The following is a 26,349-nucleotide window of genomic DNA, read 5'->3' on the forward strand; positions in this document are numbered from 1 at the left end:
TTGTGCTTTTATGCTTACATTCTTAAATGTAACTGATTATGTTAATGATACTGCCTTAAAATCATAGTTTTGACTCTCCCTAATAAGGGCAATGATTAAATTAATCATGCCTTCCCTTAATTTAAGTCTTTCTTCTCTGATCAGAAAATGGATCTTTTTCTATAACATTTTCATTGAACTAAGGGGAAAATAATCTTAAACAGGAGTAGTACGACTCAACACATAAAATTTGAAAGACTGGATTTAAAGAAAGTATTTAATTGGCTATATTTAATTTGAGCATTTTATTGCAGCCCTTGTGAAAAATATAATTGCTCAAAATCGGGTATAGTACTTATAGGTTTTCTCATAAATGTAGGAGCCAGAAGTATTCAGAACATGATTAAGACGGAACTCTGAATTTATGTTGCTGCTATCCTGTTGCTTTTTTATTCTGTACCTCATTCACAATTATACCTCAAATCATGGATACTGGTTCTTTGACATTTGAACTGTATGTTATTTTCTTCTAAATTAAAAGAACAAAACCCATAAATCTGATCATTATTGCACTGTATCTGGCATTTTCCCTAGTATTTAGCTGGTAAAAATATCTGCAGACGGTATGAACATAGGCACGCCTGGATCTCTCAGACATCCCACCCATGTGATCTCACAGGCAGCCTCAGTCAGACTGGAGCTATTCAGCCGGCAGCAGCTAATGAGCCTTTGTGCAGAGAGCGCCTCTCGTCATTAAACAATAAAGCATATGGTACCGGCGGTGTCAGTCAGTGCTGGGAAATTCACAGGTTTCTGCTGTGCCTCCGAGAACAACAGTGCAACTCAATGGACTGAAGCAGTATGGAAGTCCTTAATTTATTATTACCATTATTTTTTTAAATAACTTCATTGCTCTGATTTCCAAGAAGGCAAAGAAGTGGGAATATACCAGTCGAAACAGGTCAGTTGCTGTGCTGAGGGCTGGAACAAAGTGTTGCCTTATTTACTCTTCACAGAGCTAATGTACCAAGACATACAGTAGGTGTTAAAAGCATTAGGCATGCTTGTATGCCTGGAGTATGTTGTTCCATTGTTATACTGTGTGTCTAATGCAGTTTACAGTATGAGATTAATATCTCACTTCTTCATATAACTAATGAGGCAGCTGACTTAAACTTCCATTCTGATTTAAAAAATCTAAGGTCTTCTGGGGAAACTGGGGGTTGTGGATCTTTATATTTTAGCTAGATTTTAATGCTGTAATCAGAGATCTGGGAGGGGCTTTTTACATTTTTGCTGCATTTTTTTTCATAATTTCTTGTGCTGTGGCAAGGTTTTTTCTGACTCGTGGTCCAGTCTGAATTTGATGTTGGTTCCGATTCAGGTTGAAGCACAAAGGAGGAGCTGCATGGTATTGTAGAACAGCAAGTGCTGCTCTGACCCTCTTAGAAGCCTAGAAGTAGAAAAGTCTGCTATCATTACCTACTGTACTGCATATGATGTCATGCCAGTTCTTAGTCTGCCAAGACCGAGCCTTTGATTATCCTTGGATATGGTCATTTTGTTACAAGCCTTTTCATCTTTATCTAAGACTACAAGATGAAAAATCCAGTTTTGTCCATGCATTTTTTCCATACCAACTACGTATCACTTTTTACAGTTACATTAAGCCACCTACAATACAAAAGTGTATACAATATGTATATGTACAGTAGCTGCTCATTAAGAAATTTATTAAAGAGTTTAAAATGTGTTTAAGTATCTTATCAACTTTAGCTCTTAATGAGGGGTTTACATTTTAATTTAAAATGCTGTTTGATGGTGACTGTGGTTTTTGGTGATTATCAAATCAGCGTTATATCTTGGTTTTTATGAGTGAATGCATTTTTTTTTGTTTGGTCAATCAGAATTATATAGCAAAATCACTATTATATTTTTTCAGGAACATGAAGGCCTAAAATTGTTAGGTATATAATTGCTGGGTTACTTTCAAATATCAGATCACTAATGGTGCAAGCATACTGGAATCTCCATGGAAACCACTTTGGGTATCAAAGCTAGGGGCTGCATAAGCTGTGTGCTGAGAACATGAAGGGTTTTGTCAGTCAGGGGGAAAGTACTAATGATGCTTTTAAGGTAAAGGTTTACAGCTATATCTATAGATAGTCAAAAATAACCCCCACCCCCCACTCCCCCACCTCTGGGATAGGTCTCCCTGGTGCTAAGACTGAAATGCAGCTCTTGCTTCTCCTTTTCTGTCTATTCTAGCGCTGACCAAGAGGAGCTGTATGCAAGGGGAAGAGGCTTTGCCTGCAAATACAGGGGGCCAAGGGTTATTTCAGGCTGGAGAGCAGGCCTTAAACCAAGAATAGAAAACACCCTGAATTACTAGATTCGAAAAACAATGCTTTATGAAATGTATCAGTAATTTGGAAGTTTGTTTTGAGCTATCTGTTTATATTTTCAAAATAGAACATGGTAATATAATGAAAAGCCAAGAAAATCATGATCTCTCTTTCCTGGTTTATAGAAAAAAAATAGTACTTTAATTTTCTGAATACATGTTGTACAGTATATAGTGGTGTTTACTCTAGAACTCTTTTTAAAATTTTTCTACTTTATTGTGAACTGAATGCTTTGAGTTACATTCATAATGTGATTTTAGTTTCTCGGGATTGCTGCTAGAAATGACTTTGTGGTATTTTCATATTTTATTAAAATAACTCTGTCTATCCAGTCAGAGAATAGGTTATCTTGTGATGTTTTATAAGATGAAAAATTTTCACATTCGTGTTTGTGTATATGCAGTATAGGTAAATAACTATTACAAAGTAATTGTGTTGAAGTGTTAAATGTTATAAATTCAGATATCATGAGTAAACTCATGACATTCTGATCCTTTCATCCTAAGTGTAACTGCTTTATGTGCTCACTTTTATTTTCAATATACATAATGTTTTAGGCTTACGCTAATTAGTATTTACTGTGGCATATTCAGACAGAATAAAAAGAGCATCTTCACCACATCTTAATGAAAGGACATGGGAAAATCCACCCATTATATTTTCCCTTTCACACATTTTGAATTGTGTTCAAGTGCATAATGAAAGGTGGAAGACTCAGGAGTAAAACTGAATCGCTGTTGGGCGAGCATAGAGATCCTCTGTGTGCAGCAGTCTTTTACTGCTCGGTGTATTCTGACCAGGCCAAAAGAGCACTCCGCAAAACACCACAGAGACTCCCTCTCCCGCTAACAGTTGACACCATGCATTCCAAATGATGTTATACTAAGCTTCTTTTGGAGCTTTTCCAGATGCAGACAAGCCTGTGTGACAATGGGCACATGAATTGTTGCTTTCTGCAAACCACTGGTGGCTATCTCTTTTGCGGGCTCTATCTCTGGGTGTTAGAAATCCCACTTGCATCTGAAATCGGCTGATAATGAAAAGCTACTCCGGCTCAAACAATGTCCTACTGAATGGAACTCCCTACAAGCTGTTTTCACAGATACTGGCACCTACAGGTTAAGCTGCTGTCTTTCCCTCTGTCTTGGGGCTGTCTGTTTCTATAGCAAAAACTACCCGTCATATTCTCTTACATCTGGGTTCCATTGTGTGTCAAGAGAATATTTTCTGTCCACCTTGGTGACAGTTATTTTAAGACAGAAAATATGTTACTGTAGTAGAGGTTCCATTTTGATTTTCTGCTTTCTTACAAACTATCAGAACACTGGAATCAGGGTCTTACATTTTAATGCAGCACTTTCATTACCATAGCACTGACAGCCTATGCGCTCCCGTTAATTCATATTTTATTTTCTCAAAACATGCATACAATGCTGTCAAAGGTACTTCTGAGTTATTTTAATGCTTTATTTTTGAGGTGATGCAGAAGTTCAGCCATGAAAAAAATGTCTTAGTGTTACGGTTTGGAATAATCTCATAACGCTTATAGAATTATAATTCTAAATAATACGTTCTAATAATGTATTAGAACAATGCTAATAATTCATTTGTGTAGTTGATACAGCATGCCATTACTGGATTATATAATCCCCACTAAAGATCTGTCTTTAGATCTGTCCTTTGCTAAAATAACCAGCCTGTTTTACATTTAGATCTGATCTACTGTACTGTATATGACATCTTCACATCTGGGCTTTCCCTTCTTAGATATGCTATTGTCTTAATCCATATTATTATCAGTGAAACAGTCCTCTCACACTACATACAGTAGATAAAATCTTAATCTAGAAAATCTGGACTTTTGATTAATACTGTAGGTACAATATACTGTATGTTTTTAATTAACATTACATACAGTATATAGACAGTCAACACTGTTATGAGTTCCAAAATTAACTGACAGGAGAATTCATACAGAAAAGCAAGATATGTTGCATGTTATTCATCAGCCTCCAGCCTCGCTGTGCTTTTTAAGGCTTTATTGCTTAATCAACATTCAGTGAAGGGTGATGATGGAATAGGCCTACTTCATGAGTTGCCTTCATGATGTTACCAAATACTCTGAGTGAGACATGGAAAGCAAGTGGTTTCAAATTGATGAATTCTAATTAATGAGTAGTTACAAAATCGCATCTCATTTAGCTTTGCAAAGTCATTCATTAGAATCTTCTCTCAATTAGAATGCAGGGCTTATCTTGAAACACTCTTCAAAGTTACTGTTTATTCTTTAATCAATGGACGGAATTCAGTTGTTCCAAAAACACTTCATTATATATTCTGCTAAAACCATAGTCATCTTGTATTATATAGTTTTTAGTTATGATCATTATATAATAGGATCCTGCAAATGTTAGATTTTGTTATTCCATATCATAAAATATCTTAACTCAACCAACTGTGCAAATACAGTAATTACTGTATGTTCAATACAGTTACACAATTTATCCCACAAACTGTATTTCACCAGTAATCCATTCACAAGCACTGTAGTGTAAGTAATCTAAGTATATTTAACAACAATTAATTTTCCTGGCCATTTAAGTGTGTGAGATTACACAAAATTGTTACTAATGTTCTCTGCAGCTGTGGTCTAGAATACATTTTCACACATTTCTCATGATCAGCAAACACTTTTAGAACAAAGAAAAGTTTACATAATTCTCCAGAAATTGTTCACCGAGACCTCAAGAAGTTTAATGAATATCCTGTATGTTGCTTAGCAACATTGTGAAGCAATAGTTCTACAGTATGCTACTAGTTTAGCTATAAATTAGCACAGATTTATTTTAGGTGTTCTTCTACAATATTGTACTGAATATATTTGTAAATGCAAAATTACAATAGGTCCTTTGTCTGAATTTTACATCACTTTGATACAAGATAAGGCTAATAGCTAAATTACCATAATCTAAATAAAACAATCCTATTACTAATTTTAGGTACAGAGATCTCAGATTGAAGGTTTGCTCAATTCCTGTAAGAAAAGCAGAGGCCAGAAAAGATTAAAATAGAAATGTATGACTGTTTCTGACAATAAAGAACAATATTCATAAGGAATACATGGCAGCCTCCACTATATTCTTATATCAGAGATCTCAGAGGTTCACTAATCAGCAAGTAGATAATTGTAAACCGTCTGAAAGAAATAAGATGCTTTTCCTAGAAATGCCTTAACCAGACTTCCTGTTTAGAGAAATAATGCAACTAAGTAAATAGCTAGCATTGTAATTTGATTTGTCATAATTACATTTACAAAGTTTAATTACTCATTTATTAGCATTACCAGTTATGATAGACAGAATTATATTGCCAAGAATATAGTGATGTAAGGAGACAATTTACATTGATATATTTTTTGCAAAACAAATGTGATATCATCTTAATCACATAATTGTTGTTTACCAAATCACAACATCATATATGGTTTTTAAAATCCATTCTGGTTAAATCTAAAATGTTATTTTATATATGTATAAAATGACCCGTTACCAGTGTTTGTCAGTATGACATATACAATTTTACAAGTTTTACATAATATTAATCAATATTGGTACTTTAAAAAGATACAGTAAGTATTAACATATTGAGATAATAGCTTTAGAAATTTACTTCTGTGTATTTTAGAAGTCTGTATTGTTTTAAATAAATATTTTTTTTAAGTTAGTAGTAATTAGGCAAAGATAATTTAGTTAAATTCCTTCCTCATGATAATTATTTTTATGATTTGTGGGTTTTAGAAACTGTTTACAGCTTGTCTTTTTGTTCTTTTCAATAATTCTTATTGTTTCATGAAGACGCATTTTCTACACTACAGCTGCAACACCAGAAATCTGTCTTTGCAACCTTTCAGCATCTGTTATGGAAAAATATTCGTAGGGGATGTAAAGACAATCACTGACACCCATTAATGCATTGTTGAAGTCAGTGATTTTGAATTGTGGCTTTTCTGAAGACAGTAAGTTTTCCCTGCCTTGGTTTTGTTTCCTATAATACAAAAGAAAAACTGAGGTATTCTAAAGAAAATGGGGTTCGTATTGAATTTACATGTATATGTATGTGCTAGACTCTTAACTGAATTATGATGATGAAGTGGTTTATATACAGTGTGGAAATACAGCCATTGAAACACATTTCCATAAACCTTATAACCACAGGGGGCCTGATGTCCTAAATATGCTTCATTTCTAATGAACAAGTCCTACTTGTGTGGAAGCAAGGATCACACAGAGCTCCTCATCTGGGCTTCACTGCTGCTTGTCAATGCCAGCTCTGCGGCGTCTCTATTTTGGATCTGCTGCTAATCAAACAGCAGTCGACTGCTTATATTTCTACAGCTTATTTACAATTGTAAATTTTGTCCATTGAATATTTTGCAAACTGACTCACCTTGCTATTGTCAAGAGTGCGTTTAAATATAGGCACTGTGGTATACTGGCCTTTTTATAACTGTTTTTTTTTTCCCCAAGGTCGGTTTCTGCAAACTAACTGTTATACAAACATTCATGTTTTGTAACCCAGCTCTTTTATAAGCATGAAATCAAACCTTTTTGCTTTCTGTTTTCAAATTTAGCACTTCTTTTTTTTTCTTTACACCTCTATTTATGTGCATTAATTCAAACTTTTTGGTAACAAACGTGCTTCCAGAGCATATCTTGTTTTGCGCCAAATTAAGTCCTAGTAGAAATATTGAGATTGGGCTACAGGGCATGCATTTTTAATTTCCCTTAAGATGAAAATTAATTATTTCTGAGCAAATGGATGTTTTCAATTTCGATGTAAAAGGACATTTGCAAGAAAAAAATAAGATATGCTAGAAGCACTGTGTTTCTGGTAGAACAGCTATAGTATTGTGTTTTTTCTAACAGCCTTAATTGGCATTTCCTGCATCCTCTCTGCAATTGTTGAAATTCAGTTACAGAATTTGTCTTGACAATCTTGGCAGTATACAGTCGGTTCTTTAGGTTCTTAATGATAACTGACATATATGCTTCTAAAGATTGTGGAACGTTAAATTGAATACATGTCGTCACAGACAACCAACTCTGAGCTGTCTCGCATTTTTTTGTGGTGGTCAATTGATCAAAAAGAAAGAAGTGAACTTCCTCTCCGTGTAATATCGCATACAATTAGTTACTTTCTTTCCATTGAGGTCCTCAGCAGCACACTGATCAATTGCTGGAGGAATGTCGGAAAAAGAGGCTCCTATAGCTCACTGCTAATTAAGTGTGTTGAGAATTCCAGCAGGAATACACTCGGTATTAAACAATGCCTTCCTTGTATAACAGGTGCACCTGATTGCAAGCTTGAAGCCATGAGTGGAATATTAAAGAGGAAGTTTGAAGAAGTGGATGGCTCTTCACCGTGCTCGTCCTTGCGGGAATCTGACGATGAGGTTTCCAGCAGTGAGAGTGGGGACAGTAGTGACAGTGTAAACCCCTCCACCTCCAGCCATTTTACTCGTGAGTGACATGGCGTTTCTCAAGCCACTTTTGTTTCGTTACTTTCCCGGTAGCACATTGTGTATTGCTTCCAGGGCCTTTCCGTCAGACAACATTGTGAGTAGAATTATTTTTGGAAATTAACAGAATGAGCTCTGAGTGGGTAAAAATATATGCAGATTGTGGCTTTCACTAACTCTGTCGCAGTGTATGTGTTCTTTTGTCTATGTATGAGGAAAAAAACTACCCTTCTGACAAATGAGAAAAGTTAGCAGGAAAAAAAAAAGATTCAATGGGCCTGAATTTCCACAGTGGGCAAACAGCCCATTTAATTCCTTTATTATGGAATGGGCACCTTGCCCACACTTTCCCTATAGTGGGGAAATAATGCCTAAAGTCTCAGAAGTCCTTGAAAACTGCTGAACTGTTTTTTTTTTGTTCCTTACTTTTAGCAATGCTGTCATTTTCCCCCTCTTTAAAACAAGCAAATAAGCTTCGCTATGAAATAAAATGATTTATGGAAACCTCTGCTTTACAAAATATTTTGTTCAGTGTAATAAAGCTTAAACTTTGGCCGTCACTAACAAGGTGAAGGAAAATTATATTGAAAACATCCCTCCATGAAGTTATGCTTCTGCAAACCATGTCAGGTAAATTTATTTTTGCACGTGCACAATCTTGGCAGCTTCAATCTTGAAGGATTTAGTTCAGAAAATAGGTTGCTCCTCTCCACCTTGTATTCTTTGTTAAATAACCACAAGCCCATCAAGCCCTTCCAGTGTTAATAATTCTACCATTGACACTTCTATGTTGTCTTTCCATTTTTTTAGAAGGCCCCAGTACCATTAAATAAAACTAAATGGAAAATTTGGCTTTGATCTGTGAGCTTTGGTTTGAGCACACTGCTCATTCCATTCTCTCACACTAGGCTAGGTGACGTTGCTAGTTTCTTTACATGTTAAACAGTCTTGATCTAGAGACTGGAGCTGGGAGAAACTCCCTGCAGACTCTAATGTCGTATCTGTTCCTACTGATAATCACAGCCACTGACCTGGGGATTAAAGCACCCAGATAACACACTGTGCAGATGAATACAGAAGGAAGAACTGTCTCTTTAATAATGGAGGGCTTTACATTTTAGATTTTTTTTATCTGATCAAAATATACAGTAGCTACCTCCTTAAGTTTCATCAGTTTCTTTACGATTGTTCCCTGCTTTTTTTCTTAATTGTAATTTGTTTTAGATCTGATAAAGTGTGAAAAAGATTACTTGTAGACCAGACTCAATCATCTGTTATCTTGCTTGTAAAGATAGTGCTGAAAGCAAGGAAGAATATTCATCCCTTATTTTGGATTCCTGTATATGACAAGCGACAATGCTTGAGAAGCAGATAAATTAAGAGTTTCGTGTAACCTACAGTAACTTGAATTACTTGAAATACTACAGGCATAGCGTAGGCTGCTGATAAAAATCTCCCTTTCCTTATGTTGTGATTACTGAATAGGTAACACATAGTAAATCGTAGAATGAGGTGAATTACCTGTGTAAAACACTTTAGCCCTTCTAAAGTATGTGTAACATGTTATACATTCACTGATGACTAATTCCGGTGACTTTATAATTGGCATCATTATAATTACTACGATGCCATGCAGTGCTATTGAAAATGTCTTTTTGAAATTTCATTGGGATCAAGTGATACTGGTCCACCTTTAGTCATTTCAGGGTAAGACAGAGACCACATTCCATGGCTTAGGGGCATGTTTTTGTCAATCAACTGGAAGAACATACTCTGACAACCCATGTGCCTTTAACTGGGCTGTTGGCTGGCTCTTTACTTGAGATTTCCTACGCTGACCCCTTCCCCCTGAATGTATTTTATTTTCTGTGCAGTCAGTCACCCATGTGAAACCATCAGATTAAAATGGATGAACACTTTATTTGCTCCAGATGTTTGGAGAGAGCCGTATTCCTGTACTGCCTTTGTTTAATGAGGCTTCCACAGCACTAGAAAGAAAATACTAATCTTTGCAAAATATGTATTTTAGCATGTGTTGCCTGCTATACCAATTTAACTTTTCATTTTTTTTTTTGCTGTGTTGCAAAAAAAAATATTTTGTGGTAAAGGCAAATGTCCCATCAAGGGTCTGATGCATTAAAATGGTATTAATTTAGCTGATGCTTTTATGCAAGGTGACTTCTCACATTTGTACCCAGTTTTATATGCAATGAAGTATCTTACTACCTTGCTCAAGGGTACAACAGCGGTGGTCATCCCTGATGTGGTTTCACAGCCACATTTAAATTCACTGCCTGCCAGTTATGACTCTAAACCACACACACCAATAGATTTATATATATATATTTATATAAACATATAAAGATTTCTTATGTCTACTCATTTCATTTTCCATAATCTTGAGACAGAGTCTTGAATGCAGCACTTTAATAATTAAAGACATACTGGAACTGTAGAGGGAACTTACTTGCCTCGAATCCTGATTTTAGATCAATTACAGCAAATGTGAAGAGTCGTACCTTTTGTGTTTTTCAATGTATTCCATTGCAATAAATTCTGTATTTGCTTTTTCCATCTTTAAAGAATGTTTTTTTAGAAAATAATTGCAAGCTCATATACATGGCTTACCGTGTCTACTTCTCGTTTTGTGATTGATGCCAGTCACATAAAGGAAACCAGCTGTTTAGTAGTAATCCTGTAGAGGAAAAGACAGATTACTTAGCCCAGGCATGTTTAATATTGGCTACTGCTGAAATATTTTGACCTGTCATATATATGTATGTGCCAATTTGTAGCAGGGACATACTTTCACTTAGTGTAATGTGTACTAAATACAATTTGAAAATTTTCTGGTGAAATGTAATTCTACCAGGTATAGCAATATGAAGAAAAATCATAATGATTTAATATTTAAAGGATTGTCAGGGAATTGCTTTATACTAATCATTAAGATAGTAATTGGAAATACAGGTATAAAGTGCATTATTAGCTTTACATTGTTTTAGTCTTACAATTGCTGAATGTTGTAATGTTGTAATAGTGGTATTGAATTTGAGAACAAAAAGTGAAGATTTTGCATTTGCATTACCACATACTAATGTGTTCCTTCAAGTATGATTTCAACACCTTGTTAGACCTAATACCGGATTAACACATTAAGATCTATGTAGTTCATAAAATTGTTAATAGAATGCCAATTAGAATGAATTGCAACACTAATTCAATTGTATGTTCAGTGCACTGAAGGTGCTAGCATTCTACTGAATGAACAAGCAAGCTTACTGTGAGCAATTTACCATACTAAATTCCATTATGTGGTCTGTCTTTCCACTTGAAATGCTTAAAGTAATTGTTGTAGCAACACCGAATCAATAAATAAAGCTTGATCTCATACTACTGTATTATTAAGGCATTTGATATAATTAACCATGTGCTCTATTATTGTTTCTTTCTTTCATGTAATCCCTACATTTCTCTGAGTTTTGTGTAAAATACAAGTCATCACAACACAGGAAGAAATGCCAGCATGACCTCATAATGTATTTTATGATGTAATTTTGGTAATACTATTATATTTGTATTATATTTAGTATTATGTTACTTTAATAGATTATATTTGTGCAGGAAATTTCATTGTAATTTCTAGGTTTTACCTTAATCTCAGCAGATCAATAATTTACAGTTTGCTGTTAGATACCACAGTGTTCTGAGCTGTGTTATTAAGCAGTGTGAATTGTACACTGACAATATACTCTGACAGGTAGAATTTTGAAGTACATCATCACTGCTTGAATAAAACTGATAGTAAGACAATCAAAGATTAGACAATTGTTTAAATACTAAATTTATAATACCTGTACATGTATATTGCGATAACTCATATCAGGGACATATATACAGTATAAACCCTAGTAAATAATCAATGTAAACATACAGTATTTTAATAAAAGGAGGTATCAGTTAAACTTGCTTTTAAAGACAACAGATATATTATACAGACAGAGTTAAGGAAGGATAATAATTTCACTTAAGAGAAATATTGACTGAAATACTTCCCGTTTGTAAGTAAAATAGTTCTACAAAGAGCCTTTACTGAAATCAAGAGTGCTCTCTTAATCAACTGAATATAAGAAGGATGAAATCGTGTCATTGTTATTTTTAAGAATGTAAAGTACATCATTTTTTGGAGTAAATGTTTATGGATGGTAAAGCTTATTTCTGCAAATATGATTCACGAGATAATTCTAATACTTTAAAAGCCAACACTTAGTTAGCATAAAGGCGAAAATGGCCTCTAATGACACTAGATAATCTAGTCTCATCAGCTTTATAGGTAAACTGATATTAACGTGTGCACATTAATGTTATAATTCTATTCAACTATACTTCATAAATAATATCATTTTTTAATGAAATGCACCCCTCTCAAAATTATAATAGCTAAACCCTGTGAAAAGAAAATCTTGATTTCCTAATCTAAATTCCTCATATTCTAAATTCTGGTGCTCTTGTCCTGCTCTCCTGGATTCCCCTCATCTGTGTAAGATGTGTGTTCATTGTCTGTGGTGAAGCGCACTGTCCTCATAGCATGAGCTAGTTCTCAGCTGCTGAACCAGATGGTTCCCATCTATTTTAATGTGTGTCAGACATCAAGAGAGGAACTGTGAGAGCCACGCAAAATGCTTACACACTGGATTCCTGCCAGAAGGGGGGGGGGGGATTATTTATTTTCCGTGTATAGCAGCGCTGCTCTTTTTTCCCCCCAATAAATGTGACTAAAAAATTAGTGGTGGCATCAAGAAAACGATGTGTGTTTTCAAATGCGCATTGTTCAAAATGGGGACTTTGCTCACAATGGGTGTTTTTCACTGCCATGAGTCCACTTTCATACAGTAGCTCTGCCAGAGAAGTGAGGTTCTCTGCTTTCAATTTGGATCCTTCAGTTCTTCTAAGGCAAAGCTATGGATGGAGAGACTAATTTATGTATTTTTTTAGTAGTGAGAGCAGAATATTAGGGTCAAAGGCACTGCAACAAACTCAGCAAAGCTCAGAAAGTCTTAAGTATGTCTGCTCTGCAGTAACACTACCTCCTGTATTGGGGCTACACTATCCATTCATCCTTGCCTGTGGGATAGCCCTTTTTATGTATGCTGTAAAAATATTAGTCTTGAAGATGGTAAGCAAACTCATTATCCAGTGACAGAGTCCAGGAGGCATTCAAGCTTGTGTAACTCAGGGTAGTGTCACACTGGCTTAGCTATGAAATCAGAAGCTGATTCAGCATTCCTTGTTGAGAAGGTAAGGGAGCCTGTCTCTGTGGACATTCCTAATGAGATTTTCTGAAGGGAGAGCTCAGGTGCAATATAACTCAGGAGGTTGTGCAGTTGACTGTGCATATGGTGAACTCTAGACATAGGGCAGACATATGCTCCAAAACCTAGCATTAAAAAAGGATATGATTTCTCTCTTGTATAGGGTTTCAGCACCAGGAAATGTGTAATACATTTAGCTCGGGGCTACATATTAGATCGAATTAGGAGACCAGAATGACTCCTTTTGTAACATAAATAAAACAGCCGTGTTCAAAACATGAAAGAGTCGAATATGCATATAGTTAAAAATACATAAACATATTTAAATAAAAAGTGATTCATGGATAATGCAGTTCTTGATTAAAGAGGTGGTTTCTGCAAAGAAAATGTGCTGGAGAATTCCAAAAAAAATGAACCCAGTTTATTATAGTTGGCAACCAAAAAAAACTTTTCCCTATTTATTTTTAAATAAGCATAGCATGGAAGTCTAACAGAGAGCCATCTGAGCAGTTAATGTTAAACCCCAGTGGTGCACTCAGTTTAAATGTCTGTAATTGGAGTTACAGTAGACTCGTTTATTTTCCCAGAGATCATTCAAATAACACCAGGATCTTTTACAAATTACTTTTGTACGAACAGTACCAAACGGAAAGTCCAGTTGACCAAATGGAGTTTTTTTTCATAGCACGTGCTATGTCTGCAGGGCATAATGGTAACATTTGGCTTTCTAATTTCATTTTGGATGCAGCGTCTTCGATCTTGAAAAGGGAGAAACGTATGAGGACGAGAAACGTGCACTTCGAGAGCGTCACGGTCTATTACTTCTCCAGGAGACAGGGCTTCACCAGCGTCCCCAGCCAGGGGGGCAGCACTCTGGGCATGTCCAGCAGACACAGCAGCGTGCGCCAGTACACCCTGGGGGAGTTTGCCTTGGAGCAGGAGAGGATTCATAGGGAGATGCTCAGAGACCACTTGAAAGAAGAAAAACTTAATTCCATAAAGCTAAAGGTAAAGTAACACACAAAAGCATGGGTATTCTGAAATAAGTGCCTTAACCGGCAGTGTTGTAAAATAAATAACTGATCAGGAGGCATCAGATTTTACTCTTACTAGGATGGTATTCTTCTTTATATATTTTGTACTTTTGAATCTGTTTCATAATTCCTGTTATCATGCCAAAACCTTATGACATGAAACAGTTTCCCTGTGTGTTTAATACTACTCGAGAAATGCTGCTCAAATCAAAGGTGGGCTGTACCCTGCTGTGTTCCTTTTGGAGCTGTTTTACTGAAGAAGACCCTCTGACCACCTGATTTCCTACAAATGAAAGGGGTAGGTTAGATACATGAGAGTTAGAAACTTGAGAGTTCTCATGTGTCCAATAAAAAGTGGAGAAAATCCAGTTTTTTCGCAGACGGGGAAAATCTACAGTACATGAGAGAATCACACCTATAAATGCAAGCTGTTTCAGGTGACACCTTGATTTACAAAAAACTGTTTAAAGCACAGTTTAGCTGATGTAATAAACCTGAGAATTTTAAAAATGTTGCGGAAGGTTGTTTAAAAATGTGTTTTAGAGCGCCTACCCACATTATCTTTTAAATGTCATTACTAGAGTTGCATATGTAATTATACAGTAAGTGAATTATATTGCTACAAATTAATTTCATGACCATTTGAACAAAGGAGCAAATACACAGTAGGTCTTACCTGGAATAAAATAACACTCCCTAACCAAGTAATGACCAGATCACCGTGGCCCAAAACGGGAAGAGACACAGGTCTACTGAGATCAGGTTCAGAGGTCTCCCGTGCCTGTGACTGAGGTTGTCATAGCTCAAGCTAATTTCCACTTTCCTGTGAAATGGGGTTTTCCTTGGGAAAATGGATATCAATTTTCGGTGTTTTCTCACATTTGAGATTCACCCTGTCCGCAGTTTTCTCCCAACTTTTCTCCGGAACGTGCACGTGCACTGCCAATGCCCATGCCACTCACACCGCATACTGCTTTTCATTAGTATTAAAATGTTTTAGGTGGTTCTAACAATATATTCAATCCATTGTTTGAATCGGTCCACGAAGCATTGATTCTGACATAGCACAAAAACTGACATAGCGGATTGTTCACACAATTACCCCGTGTAGTGACATGAGCTCACAGCATTACAATGGTCGATGGGCGCAGGTGTCAGTGCAGTCCGAACAGGTGAGTTCTGAGGAGGAGCTGGATGGTGGCCAGAGAAGCGAGGTGTTCCTGATCTTCACTGATCTGGTTGCAAACCACGGAGCCAAGGGAGCAGAAGCAGCGGTCAAAGGAGATTGGAGAGCGAGGGGAAGGAATGACTAGTCGGCCAGCCAAGGAGGAGCGAAGAAAGCGAAAGGGGAAGTAGGGAGAGACGAGAGACTTGGAGGTAGGAGGCAGAAGAGCAGAGAAGAGAGTGAGTGGTAAGACAGGACAAGGCCCTTGAACTAGATGTGACAGGGATGCCGTGCATTTAAGATGTTTCTTCATCTTTCTCTATCTTTTCAAACATTTCAGAAATATAGACAGTAAAGACAATTGAGAACATAGCAGTTGTAGCTTTTAAATAAAGTAGTCTATTTGAAGAAAATCTGACTCTAGCTCTTTTACTGAGGTGTATTTGCCTCAATGAATAAATATCTGAATGACAGATATTGTTGAACATCACCAAGAGACTGAAGAATACACAGCACGGTAAAAGCTCTGGTTATCCAGAATTGTCATTGCTTTCTGATTTACGGTTTATTTCCCTAATTTAACTTAATTTGACCTTTAATGCTTTTAGCTGACTAAAAATGGTACCGTGGAATCCGACGAAGCCAACGTCCTTACAGTGGATGACATTTCCGATGATGACATTGATCTGGACAACACAGAAGTGGATGAATACTTCTTCCTTCAACCCCTCACAACCAAAAAGAGGAGAGCTTTGCTGAGGGCTTCTGGTGTGAAAAAGATAGATGTAGAAGAAAAGCATGAGCTCCGCGCCATCCGAGTGTCAAGGGAAGACTGTGGGTGTGACTGCAGAATATTTTGTGATCCTGAGACCTGTGCTTGCAGCATGGCTGGGATTAAATGTCAGGTAAATGTAAAACACACCATACTGTATATTGTGTTGTATCAATTTTATTTGAATTTGAAGCCATGGAATTTAAGTTTCCTGAACAAAATTCTGTAGTGTCCAATTATGTGTGCATTGTTCTCCAGTACAGACCTCTACATGACTAAAGCATTTTCTAAAGCAAATCTGCCTTTCTGATTATAATTGTAATTTATTTCAGTAATGAATAATAAAATAGTAATTTGAGTAATAAAGTATAACATTAAACAAAGTATTAATAACCTGTTTTATAGGTTAAAATATCACATTTTCAAATCCTGTACTTTTTGTCTTAAAATATCTTTTAATGTCCTCAGAAATCAAAGCAAGTGTAACTTGGATTTTATCTTGCGCAATTTTTGTATGACAGCCGGCAAGACAAAATGAAGATTAAGTGGATTTTTAAAGTTGCTTTTCTGCTTTTCTGCAGGTAGACCGTATGTCCTTCCCTTGTGGCTGCACAAAAGAGGGATGCAGCAACACTGCAGGTAGAATTGAATTTAACCCAATAAGGGTACGGACTCACTTTCTACACACCATAATGAAGCTTGAACTGGAGAAGAACAGAGAGCAACAACAGGCATCTGCAGCAAACGGTTACCATGGTGAAACGAATGTTCACAGTAATCCCTTGGTCCAGGCCCAGCATAGTCTTGAGTATTCCCTTGCAGATACTGTTCCTCAGACTGCAATAATGCACCTTCAGGCAGCTGATGAACTAGAGGAGCCAATAGAGGATGAGGAAGAAGAAGAAGATGAAGAAGAAAATGAGGATGATGAAGAAGAAGAAGATGATGGCAGCAGTTTATGCAGCGGTCTTACAGACTCAAGCACACAGAGCTTAGCAGCTACCGAGTCCGATGAAGAGGATGATGAAGAAGATAAATCAGATGATTTTGGAGAAGGAATGACTCCACCAGTCGTATCAAGGGCTGAAGTGGTTCCTCTTTCCTCAGTATTGTGTTATTCAGATGGTACAGTGGTCCATGAAAATCACAACAGCACCAATTCCTATTACACTAGCTCATCAGTGGAGTATTATCAGCTGGAAAATTCCAACACTGCTGCAGGGAACATAGCAGCTAATCAAGGCAACGAGGCCTACAGTGAAGCTTCATCATACCAAGACAGGGTTACCAATAACAATGGAACAATGTCATTGGTGCCTTACAGCATGACTTCTGAGCAGTACACAGACTATTCTCGGCAGCAGGATGAAAGGTATACTAATCATCACTTCGCAGTCTCAAACGGAGCATCCTCCGTTATTGTCTGTTGTACCCCTGACCAGGAAAACAACGTTCAGTCAAATGGGATATACTGTGAACAGACTCCAGGCCACTCTCAGATGGAGTTTCACAACTACTTGAACAATAATTCTCAAGACCGTTATGTCACTAATGGGAATTGTTTCACAGTTGAGCAGCCAAAGGAGGTTTCAAACGGACTCTCTGAAGTCTCCCCTCTGCCAGACAATAAAAAGAATCCAACACTTGAAAGCGTTCCAGAGGTCACGCCAGTTTAGGGTCCCTGACCCGTTTAGATTTTTTTTAATTAGCCTTGGTCCAGTAATGCAGTAGTTCTCAGCTTTGACACTGGAGGGAATCCTGAGTCTTTTGGTTTCCGTTCCACATGAACTCTTAATCACTGTGGCTAACTGATCCCTTTAATCAAACTTTTTTTGTGTGATTAGACCTTTTTAACTTGTTTCCGCACTGAGTCTCTCCTTCCAGAAATACTCCCCTGTGGGCATGTTTTTAAAAGAAATTTAGCAAACAGAGCCCCATCCATTCTCTTTTTTAGTTTCTCCGTCATATTTCATAGGTCTGATATTAATTATTAAATTATATTAATGGTGTCCATAGGTGGGAATGACATTGAATCAAATTATCCAGCATAAAAAAAAATTTAACTTGTATTCTTCAGAGGCCCAGTTACATTTCACACACCTGAATGAGGGTATATGTGAATAAAAAGGGGTTGATTCTTGCTAGTAATTCTAATTACTAACCCTCATTTGGAACAAAAACCAGAAAACACAGGTATACTCCAAGTCTAGGATGGAGTGCTACTACAATAATTAACTTCTCAAATATGATTAATTGGTTCAAATGTATGTTATTTAAGAGAAAGTTTTAAATTGTGGCTAATGCTTCAGATATGTATTGTTTTTTTCTACTTACATGACTTGATTGCACATGAAAGTCTCATTTTTAGATCTTGCCTGTTTTATGAAAAGTCCAAGTTATGAATAATTTATGTAGCTTTTTGAAAACATCTGTCAAACGTTATTAATTTAAAACACGAAGTGAAACAAGATAAAAGACTTTAAAAAACTGTAAGCTTAAGCCTGTGCTATGTAAGTATATTGTAATTTCAAAGTATCCTTTTAAAGGATCTAGTTTTCAGCTAATCTTGTGGATAGAACTTTTATATGTTCATGTGTCAATTGTGAGAAAAATGTTTACTGTTTCAATTTATTTATGGGATTATGATGTGTATGTAAAATATAAATGTTTTGATAATGAATAGCATGATATTTTTTAGCTGATGACCTTGCAAATTCAAGAATAAGCTGACTGACAACACAAGTTGACTGAAATCACTCAGTGTACTGTATAAAATGTTTTATCTGTTTTATCACAGACTGTCTTTAGTACAGTATGTCCTTTTTATAGTTTATGAAAGCATGCAACTGGATCTGAAAAGTGCTTTTTGTTTTCATCTTTCTTTGCATTCTGGTTTAAAGACCAAAGCATTGTTTGATCTGAGACATTCATATTTCGATGAAAAAGGCTGCTTAAGCACTTTCTTTTTACAATTCATACCAAGAAAGGGCAGTTGCCATATTATTAGGAAAATGTCAGTCACTCATACTTGAAACATTCTCCAGTGGTAGACAGTAATTTAATAAATTGCATTTTGTGAAGTAAACATTTAATGTTTTTTATTCAGTATTGTTCCTGCTTCTTGCTACTATCATAACCTAGAAGTATTTGATTGTTTTAAAATAGTCTTGGTCCAATAATGGTGTGGTTCTGAGCCCTGACTTTGAAGGGAGCTTTTTGTCTTTGTGGCTTTCTTTCTACCTGAAATACCAGATCATTGACTATTTTTACATGTGCTAATTGTCACCTTTCATAAATGCACTTGTAGAATGATCATTTTTCTGAAAGAATTTGTTGGTGTTTCACTTATCATTTCACAGTGCTTTCTATTTTGATCATTCCGCCATAAACACTCATTGAATTACGGTCTTTTACATGATTATGCTTAAGTGTTATAATTTTGATCTAGGGCTATACTTCCCTACACAAATCAGATATTTCCCTATGTAAGTCAGCTATTCCCACAAATACCATCAATAGTTAATTGAGATAAACTAAAAGATTATTTCCTTCCTGTGTGATGGGGTGCTCCACATCTGTGTTAGTAAATGCAGTCAGTACTGGTGAAAAGTGGAGCAGTAAATATAATAACGACTACTACCTTTTTGTTACATATTTTGGCATAATTGAAATTAAACACAATGAAACCTATTACAAAATCTGTGCATGTATTTGCAGGCAGGAACTCTGTCTTAATGTGGTTGCTTTTAAATTAATGCTTTGCTTTCTTTTTTTCAAACTCAAAAGTTTAAGGAAGCATTAGAAAACAAAGGTTATGAGGGATGATCTGTCATTATGCTCCCATGGGTGTGCACATACTGTATACAGTGCCTTGAAAAGTATCCAGACCCTTCCTATGGTGAATTACAAAATGTTGCATACACGTATTTTAAACGTCATATTTTGTTCAAAACCCAAAGCTCAAACTGAAGACTTTTAATGCTAAGATAAGTCGCAAAAAACTAAGGAGAAAAAAAAATTGCGTGGATTGCATAAGTATACAAACCCGTAAATTCATTGCCAGTATTTGGTGGAAGCATGTTTTACAATTGCAACTGCAAGCCACTGTCCTGCCGAAAGGTGATCTTTTGTCCCCATTTTAGATCTGAAGCAGGTTTCCTGTGAGTACTTTGCTTTGTTCCGTTCTCTCTTCACAAGCTTCCTAGACCCTGCTGATGAGAAGCAGTATCATAACATAACATTGCCCCACCATTGTAGTAGGGACAAAGTTGACTAAGTGATGCAGTATATCAGGATTATGTTTAAAACATAGTGCTTTGCATTTAGACTAGAAAGTTCCATATTTTTCTCATTTTGACCACCGATCCTTTTACCACATATTTACCACTGTGAACAAGTGCTTTGTGGCAAACTCCATGTGGCATTTAAGATGTGTTTTTTAGTTCCATACAAGACTAAGGATCTTAAGATTAATGGTCTTGACTTCAACTTGCTTAAATAAATATTACGGGTCTGTTTTTATACTCCTGTCATGATGTGTGCCTTTATGCCTGTTGTTTTTAAAGTTACTTTGTCTTCATAGTTCCTTGAAATTCACTAGCTGACTAAGATACCTTACAGAGACAGGTGTTTGTACTCTGAAATTATGAAAACTATTATTATTTCACACAGAGATTAAGAGTTTTGTGCCAGAGCAAAGGTATCACAACTGTGTTACATATTATCTATTCATTTTGAGGTTTTTTTCATGTGTGCATTAGGTTGTGTATGTAGCAAAGTGTCGTGATTACAAGCTTTAAAGCAACAAAACGTGAGAATTATGCATGGGTCTGAAACTTTTGCGGGGCACTGTAAAACAGAGAAATAAGCCAAGGGTGTCCCTAACATCGTTCTACAATAATTTGAGGGTGATTTTCAGTAATAATTGTATGCATGTTCAAGAGTTAGCAGGTCATTTTATCTTTTTACCATTTTTTTATTGTAAAAGTGATTGATATTTGAGAATTCAAAATTAAATAGAAAATGTACACCATCCAGTAATACTGTATTTTTCCTTCTGTTGTCTGTCCCTGAATGAAAATCATTGTACTTTAAGAGCAATGTGTTTTAACATAATTTTCATGTGAATTATTATAAGTAAAGAGTCAAAAGGGAGGCTTAAGATTACAAAATCAGAAGTAAATATTCTTGTCTTTATACTGCTTGCATTACATTCCACTCTTAGAAACCAAAATAAATGTATTTTGGATTGCAGTACTAAACCTCATACAAATATGCTGAAAACGTAATGCATCATAGAATTTACTGTAATTAAAGGACTAAAAGGATAATGAAATATGTCACGGACAACTAAAGGAAATACAGTTCTACTATGGCCACAGAACTGAAACCAGAAAATTAACTAATTATTAACTAATAATATTTTAACTTCACATATACAAATTCCTTAAGTTGCTGAAGAGAATAATAGACACTTCTGTAAGTGAAATTCTTTGAGATTTCAGATAGGTTTAAAGATCTTTCAGTAATTTTTACATTACCTTGGGCATTTAATGTAATGTAATTATAAGAGTTATATGAATAGTGAGAACAGCAATTTATTTCCTTTTTCATGTATGAAGTGCAATATCATTTAAAAAGTAACAGTGCAATCAACTTTCTTTATAGACTTTGTCCATGAGTTTTATAGTGACTTTGACTACCAAATGCTTAAGATGTAATTTATAAATGATCTTGTCTTAAATATTTGATTTTACATCTGGTCTATGTGCAGTGTTGTACAGTATATTTGCTTGATCAGTTGGGTTGCAATACGTATAATTATGCAGGATAAAACATTAGCACATGATTTTTAATGAACTACATCCCCCCAAAAAATTCCAATTGAAATGTCTAATTAAAAAAAGTCAAAATCATGGTAATTGATTATTGATTTAATTGATGCCCATCCACCGAAAACAGTAACAGAATTTAGACAATCTTTAAAGACTTCATACAAATATAAAAGTATGGTTTATAGAACATAGAACTCTTAAGAAGCAAATATATATTTATGATAACAAAACTCTGGAAAGGGAACATTTCAATTAATATGGTGGTATATGAAACCAAATACTTTGTGCTCTATTTGTCATTTTTAACATCAGCAATAATAAATCTTTATATCTGTGAAATGTTCTGGGAACCTTTTTTTTCCTTTAAATTAACATCCAAAAGTTTTATATATCACATGCAGACTTGAAATGAATGAACTTAAACAGCCAATTTGTTTGCGTTTACAGATTTTTTATGCATTACATAATTATTAGTAATTTTCAGGATCTACAAAAAATAAAGACTTGTTTCATTTTCTTCAAAGTTCACTCTAGATTTTTATTTTAGCCTTTGTTTTAATCACAGTTCTTGAAATTTATGTGGTACAGAGCTGTAAAGGCTGTCTTTTCAGTGTATGAAGACCAGAAAACATCATGTACATACAGTAGGATTGCCAGGCATACAGATCTTGTGCCAAAGTATCAGACAGTTATCTAATAAATCCTAATTAGTGATAGTCTGATGTTTTTATCATTTTCAGTATTGATTATGAATGATATGATGAAATATGTATTTATTGTGGTTTATTACAGTAGCCTGTATTGGAACTTTTGACCTTTTTTAGTCTTAAATTGTCTTTTGTTTCATGATTGATGTAAATTGTATTAGGCTGTAATTTTATTTTCAGCTGTATGAGCCTGTTATTGTCCAATTCAGCTTTTCAAATGGATTAATCAACTCCATGAAGTCAGTGAAACTGGAAAGTGAGTTTTTAGTTGTTGTTTTTTTTGCACAGGGCACTATTGCTTTTAGATAGATGTACAAAATTGTCTTTCAGTTTTTAAATACAATTGAGAGCCAAAATGCAGTTATGTTGACTTCTATTTCTCTTCCACCGGTATCACTTTTGGAAAAAAAAAATAAAACATTTATGGAACAAAAAATTAGTTCGCATTTAATTTGTGTTTAATTAATGATCTGTTTAGTCATTCATCATCTAATGAGTTATTTAGACTAGTTTGCATTGAGCATTACATGTGACTAAAATGTGAAAAAATAAAGGTTTGCAAAAAGCCAAATAGAAAAAATGAGAGACATCACCATATATAAATTTCATATGAAAGTCGTATTGCCATCCTTTTTGTCATCGTTTACAAATTAAGGTTTTTCCAGATTCCAAAATATTAGTATGATTGAGGGAAGTTTAGTTGGGTAATACTTTTGCAATTGGAATCATAGAACTATGCTTTGTGAAAAGTGTGATGTGTAATTAAAGACTTAATAACGTGAGGAAAAAAAGTCAGGCCAGGTAGGAGATCTGTTGAAGACACATCCCATGATAGTGGAGAAAACCCAGTTATCTGCTATTAAGGGCATTTGCATTAAATTATTTTTGGATGCTGAGAAAATGTTGCCATCAGTTGGGCCAGAAAAATTGCCAAACAAATACCGCAGTATTGTAATAACAGACACTATGTAGTGGGGGGTGCTGTCCTTCAGATGAGACCTTGCTTGGTCTTTAAAGATACTATAGCACAGTTCATAAAAGTAGAGTGGTCATGCTGATGACCTTTGTTCCAAAATCCCACATTGGGTTTGTGCAAATTGGCCAAAAAAATGCAATCTTAATTCAAACAACTGTTTTCTCATTCTAGACAGTTAGAATGTTTAAACATGACAGGCCACACATCCCACGTAGTTTATTTAGTTATTAGTGATTAATTGATCCAGGGAACCAGTCCAGCTGTTTTATTAATGAAACCAGGGTACTGTATGAGCTTCAACAACATGCTGGAGTAGTTTGTTCCAGATTCCTATAATGCTTTGTGGACAAAAGTGCACTTTAATGTAGTTTCCACTTACCTTCTGGTTTTCCACTTTTGATTTTGAAAAAGTTCATTTTTGGATTAATTTGTCAGCGGATTTTAGGAATTTGAATACTTGAATCAAGGCCCTAATAATCTTTTCTGTTCAGGAGGAAAAAAAGATTTGGTTATTTTTATGTATGCTGTTTTTTTGTTTAGAGAACTCTATCAACTAGCAAATTATTTATATGAGAACTACCTTTCTAAATCCATATTGACTTGTCCCTCAGAATCCTGCTGCCATATTTATTACGTGTAACAAGACTGTAGAAGTAAGAATATTGGTCTTTAATTACCTGGCTTTAATCACCCTTCTTATGGATGGGCGCTACAAAAGCAATGTTCTAGCCAATGGAGTTTACACCTGTCTCAAGAGACTGCTAAAGGGTTTTATTAATGACTTTGGAATAACATCTCTTGTTTCCATAAGTACAAATGTTTGGATACCACTGGGCCCTGGAGGTTTGTTTATCTGAAGTACTTATAGTACCTGAAGCACTTCTGCTTCTCCTGTACTAATATTTGATAAAGAACTTTCTGGTAGCTCATCGTGTGGCATATTGTCTTTTTCCTTTGATAAATACCTGAAAGAAATATTGAATACATCAGTCATTTCTCTTTCATGATCTACAAGTTCCATATTTTTAATCCCTTACATACTGTACGTTATAATAATAACAACCTTTATTTTATATAGCAATTTGCAGGGTATATTACTCCCATAGATACTGTACAATAAAACAGTAGAGACATATACACAAATTAATTAAAAGTATAAATGTGTTTTTTAAGACATGTTTTAAAAACTTGTAAAATCTGAAAAAGTCATGTACAGTAGTCTTTCTACAGTCTTGGAGCTAAAGAATAGAATATTCTGTTAGTGTTGTTTCTCACTGAAAGAAAAATAGCTATATTGAGAGATACTCTATTGAATTCATACTGGAAAATATTGGAACAAGAGCAGGACTAGAACCATACTCCATTGCTGTTCTTTCAGTGTTGTAATGCTAAAAAAAAATATTTAGCCTTATATTACAGGATTCCTTTCTATCATTATTTATTTATAAGCTGAACAAAAATTACAGTACAAATAGTGTATTTTGGTTTTTATTTGACTAGCTAATTTTCCTGTTCACTTGACCTGGAGTCTCATTGCCGTATCTTAGTCTGAGGTTATTAAAAAAAACATACTTTAATTATGGCATAAAGGAACACAGTTTACGAGACATATGAAATAATCCTCTTGGTCTAAATCTTGGTTTATGAAGGGGTACTTTGTAAATTATACTTTCTTGACAATATAAGCACCTAGTGTGTATTAAAATACAGATTTTATTCTTAAAAATATAATAGGTTCCATCTGGAATTTTAATTTTTTTCTCAAGCTGAATACAATAAAAAAGATTCAATAAAATGCTCGAGTAGGTGAAGAGCTCCATCTTTTGGTTAGTAGAAAAATCAGAATTCAACTGTCGGCCACCTACCGTTAGAACAATGTAACTGTAATTCTGTTTGCAATCAGCTGGGAAAACTGCATGAGTATTGTATGTAATGCATCTTCATCAAACTAAAATGGAGTACTGTATTTTATGTATAGACAAGAAAGAGGTATTTGAAAATGTGAATTATCGTCAACAGTCCAAGATTTGAAATGGCAATGCACATTTTCCATAACAACCCTGTATAGGGAATCAAACACATTACGCATTTCAATTTTAGATACAGGACTGATTCAAAAAGTAGCAGAAGAATCCTGTACTATTTAGTTGTATTGACTCCGTTTTAGTTCAAGGAGTTTGTTTTTGTAAAGGTTAGTCAGAACGCCTTCATGTGTAACGTGGATATTGCTGATGTAATGTAAGTGACTGTGGCCTTGGAACAAGGCAAATAAGCATTAACTAAAGAAAACAACAATCTGCTGCTGAAATAAATTAGAAAATGGTTTATCTGAAGAACAGCGAGTCTTTTGTAAATGTCTCAAAGATAAATTCAAGACTTCCAAACATTTTCGACTTATTTAAAAATGCAAACACCTTGTCATACTTAAACATTCATACAGACTGTATTGACTGATTACAGTCAAAATACTGTATACTGAGAAATCCTGACAACCTTCCATAATTAAGAGTGAGGAAGTATATACATGTATATACTGCAGTACAGAGTTATTTGCCCTCCTTCAGTGGGGGAGTAGAATTCCAAGGACAATATACTTCTCCATACTGGTGGTGTGTGGTACAGTGTGCTAATTTGACCCCATCCATGC

At 35.2% G+C, this 26,349-nt stretch overlaps 1 protein-coding gene across 1 annotated transcript; it reads left to right on the forward strand.

Moving 5' to 3' along the window:
• The first annotated feature begins 665 nt into the window (after positions 1-665).
• On the forward strand, positions 666-19,270 carry csrnp3 (cysteine and serine rich nuclear protein 3). Its single transcript, XM_088930413.1, has 5 exons — positions 666-940; positions 7,730-7,903; positions 13,963-14,222; positions 16,022-16,318; positions 16,767-19,270. The coding sequence occupies exons 2-5, from the start codon at positions 7,756-7,758 to the stop codon at positions 17,859-17,861; spliced, it is 1,800 nt and encodes a 599-aa protein (XP_088786539.1). The 5' UTR covers positions 666-940; positions 7,730-7,755; the 3' UTR covers positions 17,862-19,270.
• The last annotated feature ends 7,079 nt before the right edge of the window (positions 19,271-26,349 follow it).

The sequence above is a fragment of the Atractosteus spatula genome, chromosome 13 (assembly GCF_055471065.1).
Source record: "Atractosteus spatula isolate fAtrSpa1 chromosome 13, fAtrSpa1.hap1, whole genome shotgun sequence".
NCBI lineage: Eukaryota > Metazoa > Chordata > Actinopteri > Semionotiformes > Lepisosteidae > Atractosteus > Atractosteus spatula.